The 13,056-nt window shown below is 36.0% G+C and overlaps 2 protein-coding genes across 3 annotated transcripts; one reads left to right on the plus strand and one right to left on the minus strand.

Moving 5' to 3' along the window:
* Positions 1-6,096: 6,096 nt before the first annotated feature.
* On the plus strand, positions 6,097-8,700 carry LOC121745010. 2 transcript variants are annotated; one of them, XM_042138761.1, is made up of 4 exons: positions 6,097-6,268; positions 6,348-6,713; positions 6,914-7,936; positions 8,129-8,700. In XM_042138761.1, exons 1-4 carry the CDS (start codon positions 6,184-6,186, stop codon positions 8,170-8,172), a joined length of 1,518 nt encoding a protein of 505 aa, XP_041994695.1. In that variant the 5' UTR covers positions 6,097-6,183; the 3' UTR covers positions 8,173-8,700. The 2 variants fall into 2 exon arrangements, with proteins under 2 accessions (XP_041994695.1, XP_041994687.1); XM_042138753.1 differs by having other exon boundaries at positions 6,914-8,700.
* A 153-nt stretch (positions 8,701-8,853) lies between these two features.
* LOC121745001 (D-xylose-proton symporter-like 3, chloroplastic) lies at positions 8,854-12,431 on the minus strand. Its single transcript, XM_042138741.1, has 14 exons — positions 12,150-12,431; positions 11,949-12,025; positions 11,404-11,482; positions 11,279-11,338; positions 11,117-11,183; positions 10,908-11,032; positions 10,732-10,833; positions 10,269-10,646; positions 10,137-10,184; positions 9,966-10,028; positions 9,776-9,856; positions 9,542-9,640; positions 9,302-9,439; positions 8,854-9,188 (listed from the first exon to the last, which is right to left on the minus strand). The coding sequence occupies exons 1-14, from the start codon at positions 12,363-12,365 to the stop codon at positions 9,054-9,056; spliced, it is 1,668 nt and encodes a 555-aa protein (XP_041994675.1). The 5' UTR covers positions 12,366-12,431; the 3' UTR covers positions 8,854-9,053.
* Between the last annotated feature and the right edge of the window lie 625 nt (positions 12,432-13,056).

The following is a 13,056-nucleotide window of genomic DNA, read 5'->3' on the forward strand; positions in this document are numbered from 1 at the left end:
CCCTAAATGTATCTTTTTAATCAAAATACTGCATAGAAACAGTAATGTACATTTATCAAAGAATAATGTAGTAACCAATGATATACAGGTAAGCTACCATAATTAATGTATACTAATTTCCAAACATGATGTATCACAACAGTAGTAATATCAGCAGAAGCTATTCATGTACTAAAGTGTATACATCATTTCCCATAAAAACAATATTCACTAATAGTAGGAGTAAAGTTACTGATCTGGTTTGAAACAATGTATATTTATAAGGTAATAATGCAGTATCAAATGATGTACTAATGTGTAGACATGATGTAGCATAACAACATCATGTACAAAATTGTGTACACAATGTACCATAAATGTATCGGTAATGCAGCAACAGAACAAACGATAATGAGTCCTACAATAATAATGTACTAAAACTTCACCAAAATGAAGCTTAACCCAAAAACTGCAAACAAACAGTGTACTCTGCTACTACGAAGAAAGCATCAAATTTTGTTTAGCATGATGAACCTTTAACACAAAATAATGTACTCTATTCATGAACTAAATTGCATTGATGATGTAACATAAATGGAATTTTCTTAAATAATGCGTAAATGTTGTGGTATAATGTAGCATATGACATACAACAATGTACAGAATGAGGTTAACAATGTCTAAGCAATACTTTGAAACAAAAAAGTAGATTACTTGTCAGTTGACTAGCTGGCCTCTTCGACATGGTTCGATTGTTCACCATTTTGTAGGAAGTTCTTCAGGAACTGAATGAAATCAACCATTGTTGCATAAGCCAGTGTACAAAAGGCAGCATACATCAAAAAAGGGGGGAATCAAGAATGACGAATACTTGAATACCAAAAAAACGACAAGCAGGAAGAAAATTGGAAGGAGAATTTCAGTGCAAAATCAATTGACAAAAGGTTCAATTTTAGAGTTGAAATCCCGTGAATGACGCAAATGCTAATTAGAAACCGAACTGTCCAATAATGTTATACCAAATTTGCCCTGCGATGTACGAAACTAGTATCATAATGTACCGTCTAGGATTTAATCTAAGCCATTAGATTAATGGATCCTAGGGTGTATATTAGTCCTATGTTTTATACTAAGGTGTTAAAAGGAGGGTAATGCACCCCTATATACATATATAAAAAGAAATATGCAAGAAAAAAATCTATATGTGTAGAACAAACAAAAAATAATAAAAAATAAAATAAAAAGGAAGGCGGTATACTACACGTGTGTGGTGGGTGATTTAAATATATTTGCTTCTCCCTCCATCCCAAGGAAGATGATCCCTTCCTTGGGCGGCACGAGATTTTATGCAGTTATATTTTGTATGTTAAGAGGAGAGAGTAAAGGAAAAGAGATGGAATAAAGTATAGATAAATGTGTTTCTATTTTAAGTAATAGGTCATCTTGATTGAGACAAACCAAAAAGGAAAATGAGTCATCTTTAATGGGACGGATGGAGTATTATACTTGCACTAGTAAATTAACTACACATATATAAGTGAATAAGGGGAGTGATCAATTGCTAACTCATCATTTAATTGCTAACTACAACTAATTTAAGACCATAGGATTTTAGAAAACTTGTGGTCTACAATTTGCCATGTGTAATTTTCATTTTTATTAATTAAATCGAAAAAGATAAAAAAACTACCAAATTAGGGTTTTGGATGAAAATGTCAATATAGTGTTTCGAAAATATCAGCACAATGCTGTGAGAATATCAACACAATGCTTTGGGAATGTTAACACATTGCTTATATTGACATTCTACATGTATTATATTGACATATTTTATATATCATGCTGACATTTGTTGCTGTACAAAAAAATTGAAATTTTTTGAATATGCAAATGAGATCTCATTAGAGTTCTTATGAAATTATCTTTAATTTGATATATGTTGTGTGAAAAAATAATTTAAATCGAGAAAGTTATATGCGTTTTAAAGTTATGGGATATTTTTCAAAAGTTAGTTACAACTAATTTGTTGTAAATTGACCTTAATACCCTTATTGACGTTTTTTTGTTGATCATATTGACATTTCAGGGCTAATGATCTAAGCCTTTAATTTAAATATTTAATAACTATTATTCAGTTATAGTTAGCAATTAAGTATTGAGTTAGCAATATAACTCCCTAGTGAATAAGTGGGCTTTGAATATGTAAAGTACACTCAAATGTTAATTATTAGCAATATGAAAAATAGGTTACCATTATAATAAGATAAATTATAGAGGAAAAGGTGTAGGCTACGTGTAAGCGAAAGGTAATTCCTAATAGCTTACTGTCATATGGTAACCAATATGAATTGAGTTAGTGTATATATAGACATGTGGTTGAAATACAAAAGGAGGAGGGGGAATAATATTAAAAAAGGAGAAGAAAGCGCGAAAAGAAAGGAGGAGGAAGAAAGCGTCACTCGCATCAAACATTCATAATCTCATAGAATTAAGGATTAAAGCTCACGAGACAGAATCAAATGGTTTCATAAGATTATCTATCTTAATCATCAGGTATTATACACAGCTGTAATATGTTATGTCATTATTTTGTATGTATTTGATTAAAATGAATCTATGTGTTACGAAAATAATATGGATATGTTTTATATAATGTATTGGAATCATTTGGTGAAATATGATACAGATATGTGATTAATGCAATAGATATAATTTACATATAGTTTTGGAATTATATGAATCATATAATTAAAAAGGACTGGTGACGGTCTCCCTCTGGATCTGAAATTCACAATGGGACCTTCGGGTCAATCATATTGGGACCTTTGGGTCAATCACAATGGGACCTTCGGATCAAATCACAGTGGGACCTACGGGTCAAATCATATTTCCATATTGGAAATCTCGGGCAGATACCGGGCTTGATTTGTCACAGAATAATAAACTGGACACATATGCATATGGATGTGAAATTATTTATGTTTATTAATGCTTATGATTATATGTATTAGTTGGAGAATATGTTTGATAATTGTAATATCAAATTAAAGGTGAAATTTATATATGTTGGATTATGACTCATAGATATCAATGATATAAATAGATGTTGGTTTTTTAATGTATCTGATATGCGTGCTTTATTTAACATGTGGATTAATAACTTTAAAATTTCTTGGATTTATTTATTTTAAGAATATATGTCAGATGGGTTGGGGTGTGACGTTATACATGAAGCAGCCTCTTGGATTTGAGCAGAGAGGTCCATATTTGGTTTGCAAACTCAACAAGTCATCTATGGCCTCAAACAGACCTCTAAAGTCTGGTTCTTCACAATTCACTCAATACTCCTTTCTCTTGGTCAGTCAAGAGCTGGTGCATCTATGTTCTTCAGAGAGGTGATGATGTGAGATATCTTCTCATTTATATAGATGATATGCTGATAACATGTAGCTCTTCTTCATCAATTCAGAGTATCATTGATGCATCTATGTTCTTCATAGAGGTGGTGATGTGAGATATCTTCTCATTTATATAGATGATATGCTGATAACAGGTATCTTCTTATCAATTCAGAGTATCATTCCTTAGTTAAATTCTCATTTTTCATTAAAAGATTTTGGGAATGTGAGCTTGTTTGTAGGAGTTGAAGTTGTTAAAACCACTGACAATGGATTACACTTTACCAACCTGCTTACATCAAAGATCTTTTAAAGAAAGCAAACATGGTTAAAGCAAAGGGATGTCCTAGTCCTATGGTGTCTGGATGTGAATTAAGCAAGAATATATAAGAACCAGTCCCAAATCCTAAGTTGTACAAAAGCATTATTGGTGCATTGCAATATGCAGCAAACACAAGGTCGGATATCAATTGTATTGTGAACAAGAGTCGATACATGGCTTCACCTCTTGATACATATTGGAGGGCAGTGAAACGGATACTTAGGTATCTATATGGAACTTTGGATTTTGGAATTCAAATGGAATTATTTCTGCCCTTTCTAACTCTGATTGGGCAGCTGATATTGATGATAGAAGATCAATAAACAGGTTTTTTACATACTATGAAATTCATGGTGTGTGAAGAAACAAAGTGTAGTTGCTAGGTCAAGCATTGAGGCAGAGTATAGAAGCTTGGCACAAGTTGCATCTGAGGTTACAAGGTTGAGTTCTCTGCTTGGTGAACTCAAAATAAAGAAGTGTCAAGTCCAATAATCTGGGTGGACAACATGGGTTCACAATAGCTTTAGCTTTTAATCCAATTCTACATGCGAGAACAAAACATATTGAGTTGGACATTCATTTTGTTCGAGATAAGGTTCTTGCCAAAGACATAGAGCATTGACATGTTCCTACAACTGAGGATAGCAGGTATCTTCAAAAATCCCTTGAGTCGACAATCCTTCATGAAGCTGAGAGACAGGCTCGGTGTAACTTCGTTGGCCTCACTTGGATTGAGGGGCATCTAGAGAACTTTGTTAACCTGAACTCAAGACAAAGCTGACGTTGCATGCAAAGGAAAGTTGGTTGAAGCCAACGTGGTTATTGATCAAGTCGAAAAGATTGGTGCACAAGATTTGGTTAAGGATGGATGTGAGCAAGCTGTATCTAATGTGGAGTTTGTTACTAGTACGAAAATGAAATGCATGACCACCAAAGGACATGGAGAGACGTGGCAAAGTATGGAATGATGAAGAAGAGATCTTTGTGATTCAGTTATGATTAAGTGTTGTAATAAAGAGTTTAGAGTGTAGTGGAATATATAGATGCAGTGGAGTACATAGATTTAGAAGAATTTCCGGATGCTTCCAACCTATGCTATAAGTTTGTAATGTTCTTCATATTCAACAATCAATGAAATGGTCAATTGATTCTTGCTATTTTGTGTAGAACACATGGGAAATTTGTAAAGGCTGGCCTTGGGCCTTTCATCTTGGGTAACCTCCATTTCATTTATGGTGTTCCTTAATGCTAAGACCTTTGAGGTGGCCTCCCCTATCCTATAAATAGGTAGGGGTTTGAGAGATGACACCAACAAATCATTCTCTCTTCTCTCTAGCTCTCAAGCATTCTAGTTCGCATGTAGGAGCATTGCATTGCTCAGTTCTCGCCTCCAATTCAAGTTCACCGGTGCCTACGAGTTTGAGGTGCTTCAACACGGTAGGATGAAATTTGTTTTATCTTCGGGGACGTTGCGTCAATCCGTGAGCAATAGCCGGGCATAATTTACAACAATCGCAAGACGAGTTACGCCCCGGCTAGTGCTCACGGATTGGCGCAACGTCTCCAAAGATGAAACGACTTTCCTCCTACCGACTTGAAGCACCTCAAACTCCTAGACACCGACGAACTTAAATTGGAGACGAAAACCGAGCAATGTAATGCAACTATATACAAACTAGAATGCTTTGAGAGCTATACAGAATGAGAGAATGATTTGTTGGTGTATCTCATCTCTCAAACCCCACCTATTTATAGGATTGGGAAGGTCAGGAATATCATAAATAAAATGGAGGGTTACACAAGTTGAAAGGCCGAAGCCTAGCCTTTTCTCTACATTTTGACTGTTGAGTATTCATACAAACTACTTTCTTCTTTATCATCCTTGTTTCTTTCCATAAATATAGAGGGTTTATTTCTTTTACTCGAAAATTATTTAACAAACACCAAAATATGGCGGATTCCTTTCTTCAAACAAAATTATAACTATACTAACTACTATATCTAATCATTCATCTTAGCAACCCTCTTTTACAAAAACCAAAACGTTGCATTAAAAGTACTAGTAAATATTAGATCTAAAATCGAAAATAAGACTAAACATTAACTGCGATAAAAAACCAAAGTTCATCGTTGTAAATTTACAAATCCAGTTAAAGATGGTGATTTAAAATACAATCAACTCTTCATTTGAATACGTTTGCATTCATAAGTATTAGCCTCAAAGGGGATACATGAATAAAAACAAAATAAATATTCCATTCAGAACTAAAAAACCATAAAATGAACAAAATTATGGTTAGAAAACCCAGTCAAATTACTCATACTATTTAAAGTATAATTTCAAGAAGTCGCATATTAGTAAATTGCAATAGCCAAAGGCAGAATTTAGATTTAGATTATAGTCCATTGAAGAAGCCGAAATACATGCCTTAGAAAAAGGGTTGGTATATATATTTGTCTATTTCATTTCAACAGCGCATAAAAATGGCTCAACTTGAGAGGATAAAGAAATTTTCAGAGAGCAGCCCTAAATCTCAAACGCTCCCCACTTTTGAGCAGCTCCTAAGAGGTATTTTATTTAAATAAACATGCCTATTATGTATATTTTGTTTGAGAATGTTGAAATGAAATAATGTTAATTAATATAGATGAAGAAGCATACTGGTCAAAGTTGTCGCCCCGCGGTAGATCATGCCATGATCATGAAGTCTGCCCCACCTACTGCACTTCCGGCGACACCAAGAAGTCTGTTCTCTCTTTGGTTAAAGACACAGCCAAGAAGTGGAGGCGCAGCATCAGCGGCCGCCGCAAGAATGGATTTGAATTCCACGACTACAACCACAACCGCGACTCCAACCACAACTACAACCAGAGCCAGAGTCTCTATCAAAACCACGGCCAGAGCCACCACCACGATCACGACCACAACCACATGACTCCTACTCGGGGCTCTACGATGGAAGATGACTTGGATCATGAACAAGCCTATGATCCTGAGTTCCTAGGCGCTCCAAGTAGCTAACCAATCAACCCTATTTCTGAATCTTGATTTCATGGATTTATACCTGCATGTGCAAAGTTAAAATATAAACACTACAAAAAAATCAGTTTCTGAATTTCGAACCGAATACAAACCAGAACTGATTTTTCGGTCACAGTTCAGTTATGCTCACCCCTAATTGCTGACTAACATCATTTGCTTTTCTGAATCCAGTGTATGAGTCAGAAGCAGCACCCGACTGTCTGAAGGAGACGGCAAGGCAGCACCCAAGGGCGGATCCTGTCATCTCTGAGAGTCATAAGGCGCCAAACATGAAGCACAAAGCTTCACTGCTAGGAGTCGACAAACCTGTAAGCCCGAACACGAACATAGTCACAATCAAGATTCATGCTGCAGCTGATAAACTGGCTCCAACCTGCGCTGCCATGTCCAACGCAACCCACAATAGCACCAATATGATCACAAACACTAGTCACGCTGTCGCTGACAAACTGGCTCCGGCCTGCAATGTCGTGTCTGATGCAACCCACAAAATTGCTACTAAGATTGCTGGCATTGCTGGTGTATCTCCGGAAACACAACCATGTCCGGAAGCTAAAGCAGAGTTAATGAGTGAGGATGCGGGAAACCTGAAAGCACGGCTAAATGTGACGGATGATGCCGGAAACATGAAGCAATGTGCAACCGGAAGTCCTCAAACATACGAAAGAGGAGTTTCTGTGAAGGAGTTTATCTTGAACAAGCTGGAGCCTGGAGAAGATGAAAAAGCACTCTCACAGGCTATAACAGAGGGCATCAGTCCTAGGAAAAGCACTGGAGAGACGGGTGTTGTGGATAAGGTTAAAGAGGCTGTCTCTTCATTGTTAAGGCAGGAGGAGACCTCCAACTCAACAGAAACATCTGCAGGCTTGATTTCCGATGCCTCTGCCTCCTCGGAAGTTAAAACAGTTGCTGAACCGAGCCGTCTGGCTTCAATCCATGCAGATAAATCTGCAAGCCCGTCTGCTGCTGCTGTCGACACTTCAAACACTCCAACAGTTGTTCAACTGAAACCTGCTGCTTCAACTTATGCAGAAAAACCTGCAAGTCTGTCTCCTGCTGCTCCTGACACTTCAATCGTTCCATCGAATGCTCAACTGAACCGCATGCCTTCAGTCCATGTTCGTTCTACCAAAGTTTTCACTAACAGTACCAACAACTCACCTATCTTCCCAGTGTCCACCAATACTCATGAAGGTGATATACTGTTTCAATTCATTCTTATACTACAGAAATACAGAGACAATATGAGTACATCATTTCTAGCAGTTACAGTACCCTGCCATAACCTTAATATTTAGCCTATGGAAACGGAAAATACATCAAGAATTTCTAATGAATTAAAAGTAGCTAAACATATAACTAGTTCATTGATGTGGATTGCCACAGATTATGAGGAAGAAACCAATGGTAAGATTCTGCAAGCCAATTGAAGATTCATAGGCTGCAAATGACACGATTTGCTTTTGGAGTGCCTTGTTAATACACCCACCGAGAAGAACAGCATTTAGCAAATTACTTTTGTTTTTGTATAACTTTTTGTTTTATCCATCCTGTGTTTAGGCTGAGGTTTAGAGCCTTGCTCCCACTAGTTTGTAATACTGAAAAGAAAAATACAGAAAAGCCCAGCCATTTTGGATGAATGTTGGAGCTTGTCTACATTTCTTGACATGTGAATACTAGTAAAGTGCATGCTTTTGCATGTCAAAAGCTCATCCATAATTGCAGAAAACTGATCATGGTAAAATGAGAGTATGCTATCAATACATTGCTCCTCACCAACTGATTATCTTACTGTCTTCCTGCATTTACTTTTTGGGGTTTTACTGTATCAGAAATTTGCATAGTAATTAAATATTTTCTGCTGATAATTAGTGATTCTGATTCAACAAAAGAAATACTTCAACTATTCAACATTCGAACAATAATCACTAAAAAATCTCACATTCAAGTTAATGGTCACATAGTTCTTTCCGTTGTTGGCTGTAAATTTCGAATACTTTCATTTCCTTCCCATTAGTTAACATTTCTTGTATGCCTTTCAGTTTCTGATCTAGATTTGTAAATTGATATCCTATTCTCCTTCTGAACAGTCAAATTTCTAAACAACATACTAAACAAAATGATATTTATTTATTAATTAATCTCATCAAAGGTTGCATTACATCTTTCCAGAATATTTAAGTCTACTCAATAAAAGAGTACGGTGATGATATTAAAATGTCAGCATAGGAAGTAATGTGTACGCATTTATATACAGACGTCAAGGAACCGAAACCTGCAATGATAGCCACAGCTTCCAAATTAAAGATTTTCACTCCGACAGTTTGGATTCAATTTCTTCCAAGCTCAACCCTTTGGTCTCAGGAACATAGACTACGACAAACACTAGTGCGAGGATAGCAATTGCTCCAAATAGAAGGAACAGATTTTCAGCTCCAAGTAACTCCTGCAGAATTGCACATGTTATTCTTTTTACAATATCATCTTCTTCCCAGATAAAATTTGGAATTCTAGAAAGCAATGAACTTAAATACATAAGGATGGGAGTGCTCTCAGTACCTTCAACGGAGAGAATGCAAAGGTTACTATAGCGTTTGAGCCAAAATTCGTTAGTACTGCAAGGCTGGTACCCTTTCCTCTTGTCCGACTAGGGAATATCTCGGACACCATAAGCCAACTGATAGGTCCAAATGATATCTGGGATTCCAACCAACAACAAATTAGTGTTTTGTTGTACATGGTTGAGACTATCATATTTCAGTGTTAAGCTTATGCACCATCCACATGCAACACAATCACCTGATAGCAACCGACATAGAGAAGCAATGCAGCTACAGCGAGCAGAGGATACCCTCCTAAGAATTTGTAGTAGGCAGAAAGCAGCAGCAGAGACAAAGCCTGTGATCAATGTGATAGGGCGTAAAAGTTGAATATAGTTCACTTCATATTAGCAACTATAATTAGAATCACTTGAAATCCATTTGTAGTAAGACGATTTAAATACAAAATCAACAGTGACAGCAAGTTACATACAAGTCCACCAACCCCTCCTATTAAAAGGGGTCTTCTTCCTAGATCATCAACCTTCAGGACAGCTACTCCAGTCATGAGCAACTGAAAGAAGAAGACACCGGTTAGACTCGGTTACCTACGATGGGAAGTTTATTTGATAAAGGCAAATCAAAAAAGGTTACCATGTGAAAATTATTTTGCTTATGCGTACCTTAAATACCCCCACAACAACTGAGAGTTTTGTCGCGTCAGCAGCAGCAGCAAATCCAGCAGTCTAAGGACAAATGACAGATTTCACAAACCAATATCTCAAAAAGAACATCAAATAAATATGGAAGATATGAGAAAACAGAGATCAGTCAAACCAATAGAAGTGGAGTACCTGAAGAATTGGACCTGCATAGTACAAAACACTTGGTTGCCCAGTAATCTGATACATTTTACAGAATACGCATTATGAGAAATTATATTCAGACAACAGCTTAGATATGTAACTGGAAGCATGTCATTAAACCTGCTGAAAAAGGACCAATCCTCCACCAATTATGAAGGCTTTCAGACTTGGGCCCTGAAAAACCTCAAGAAAACCTCCTTCTGAATCCTGACCAGTGTATGCAGTTTTCAAGGAAACAATGGTTTCTTCAATTTGTTTTTCAGATGCTTTATCATCAGTTGATCGGCCTCTCAGTTTATTCAGCGCAAGCACAGCTTTTTCCTTGTATTCTTGCAAGGACGCTTTACCTTGAACAGCCCTAAGAAGCAACCATCGTGGAGATTGAGGGAGACTCCACATCCCTAGCCCCATGACCAATGCAATTGGGGCACTGAATCCAAACATGTAACGCCACCCTCCAACAGCATTGATTTCGAAACTACCAACAAAGTAGCCTATCTGTGTTGAAGATCATTCTTCAAGATTTAGCTTATGTACACAATATACACCGCAAAACATAATTGATAATGGTAAAAGTTTTTACCAATATCCCGAGAACTATGAAAAGCTCCTTTAGAGATATTAAAGTGCCCCGAATCTGAGATGGACATGTCTCTGCAATATAAAGAGGCGCCCCATGCATTGCCTGCCAAATTTTTTTTGATTAACAAATGGAAAATAGTTGCCATGTGCGTTCAAGAAAAAACTTAGAAAGCTCACCATGCCAATACCAAGACCATATAAGCATCGTCCTATCAAGAGAACTCCGAGACCAGGAGCATAGGCGGTCAACAGACCACCACTCAAATAAAGGAGGGACGCAATGATAAGTTCTCTATTCCTTCCTAGATTTACTCAACCAAAAGACTTATTACATTTTTATGATATTCAAATAAATTACTAAAATAATGTTACTCAATAAAAAGTACCGAGGAAATCAGCCAGGGGATATACAATGAGCGAACCAAAAAGAGCACCATAAAGGGAGCCGCTAACCTTCATTCGGAAAGCCAAAACAAAAAATAGAGGAATCAATGAAAAATATGCCATCTCAACAGATACCAGGAGTGCCATATAATCTTAAAGCATACCACTAAACCAAGCTGAATAGCTGAAAGGTTGAACCAGTTGGTACCACTGAGCTCAGGTGACTGAAACCAAAAGAAGAATAACAATAAGTCGTCAAGCTTTAGAATTCGCAAAGAACGAACGTTACCTGCAGCGAAATTGCAGCTCCAGAGGTGGCACCAATGTCATAGCCAAATAACAAACCCCCCAAGGCAGGGAATAGAAAACTGACAATAAAGTATAACCATCACAAAAAGAAAACAGAATCGTATGTACAATATATATATATATATACATATATATATTCCCACAGTTTCATAGTATCATCAAACGTCGCAGTACAAGCTTAAAAACCAATATGATAATAGTTATATGCTACAGTGCATTAAGTATCCTAAGTTGCAGATACGAAGGTTTTATGCTCAACCGCATCCAAATTATATGAATAATTTAAATCGTGTAAATCATTTCAATTTCAAAACAGAGTAGAGCCTTCTTCTGATAACCGGTAACAAAAAAAAACTTATTTAGAATTCTTTTTCCATTATTCTGCACACTGAAGAGACACACATTTAAGTTAAACTTCAAACCAAATGTGCTAAGTTTGCCGAGAATAGAAGTTGGAACACATAATATCTTCCTCTATTTAACCTACAAGAAAATGAAAAATAAATAAAAAATAGAAAAACTTACGGTAACAAAACAGAAGACCAAGCAAAGTCGTCCTGCTCAGAATTCAACGATTGAGCTTCATCCGAAGAAGCTCCAACCTTCCACCAAAAACAAAACAAAAGTAAAATTATACTCCGTATCTAAGATTCTAAATGAATTCAACTCCAATTGACCAAAATTAGGAACGAAGTAAAAGAAAACTGTCTCGTTCTGTATTATTACCTTCGTGAAGTTGCGTTTGGCAGTAGGCCGCACAAAATGCATTCTAAATCCGTTATGATTAGCCAAAATTGAGCAACTGTGAGAACCCCGGAGAAGAGCGTTTCTGCCGCTGACAGCAGCGTTTGATCTCTTGGCGACACAGAAATGTGCTTCTCGGTGCTTGTTCCAGAGCTTGAGATTCGAGTTTAGCAATGGCGGAGCACAGTTTAGAGCCATTTTTACACACACAGTGTAACAGAAACTGAATTTGATTTCGTTTCGTTTGGATTTTTTTTATCAAAGAAAAATACTTATACCCCAAAATTGTGAATATATTTTCTGTCTCAATTAAAACATTCCATTTTTTATTTGTATTTATAGGAAGAAAATCAGTTAGTTACTGATTAGAATCAGACATTGCAAATGGCACTTCACTATAGTTAATGATTTTATTTCATCGACAAAATAAGCTAAAAGTTTCTTTTAGATTTAGATTTCTATTGGAATTTCATTTACTTGATATTTCAAATTGCGAACCAATATTTCAACAAGATATCAATGTGATGTTACAAAATTAAGGATTCATGACAATTTGAGTTGGAATTTCCATGTCAAGGACCTTCTGTCATAGATGACTCGTTATCATTTTTTTATACTAGTATCTTAGTAAAAATTAACTTATTTCTTAAAAATAGAAATAATATTATGCGTACATTATTTTGTTTATAGTAGTATATTTTATTCTATTTTTATTTAATGTACTAGTACAAAATAACATTATATAAAATCTCGTATTGTTTAAATTTGTGGGACGGCAGAGTAATATTTTTAATTTATAAGGTAGTACAATTATTAAGAAGAAAGACAATATAGGTATTAATTTATAATTTGACATACGGGTAGAGTTATGATTTTTCATTAAAAAATA

The sequence above is a fragment of the Salvia splendens genome, chromosome 1 (assembly GCF_004379255.2).
Source record: "Salvia splendens isolate huo1 chromosome 1, SspV2, whole genome shotgun sequence".
NCBI lineage: Eukaryota > Viridiplantae > Streptophyta > Magnoliopsida > Lamiales > Lamiaceae > Salvia > Salvia splendens.

Coding starts and splice junctions, on each gene's coding strand:
- LOC121745010 (XM_042138753.1), top strand. CDS start 6,184: ATGGCTCAACTTGAGAGGATAAAGAAATTTTCAGAGAGCAGCCCTAAA. Junction 6,269..6,347: donor TTTTGAGCAGCTCCTAAGAG/GTATTTTATTTA, acceptor TAATTAATATAG/ATGAAGAAGCATACTGGTCA. Junction 6,714..6,913: donor TGAGTTCCTAGGCGCTCCAA/GTAGCTAACCAA, acceptor TTCTGAATCCAG/TGTATGAGTCAGAAGCAGCA.
- LOC121745001 (XM_042138741.1), bottom strand. CDS start 12,365: ATGGCTCTAAACTGTGCTCCGCCATTGCTAAACTCGAATCTCAAGCTC. Junction 9,440..9,541: donor TCTATGTCGGTTGCTATCAG/GTGATTGTGTTG, acceptor TTGGAATCCCAG/ATATCATTTGGACCTATCAG. Junction 9,189..9,301: donor TTGCATTCTCTCCGTTGAAG/GTACTGAGAGCA, acceptor GCAATTCTGCAG/GAGTTACTTGGAGCTGAAAA.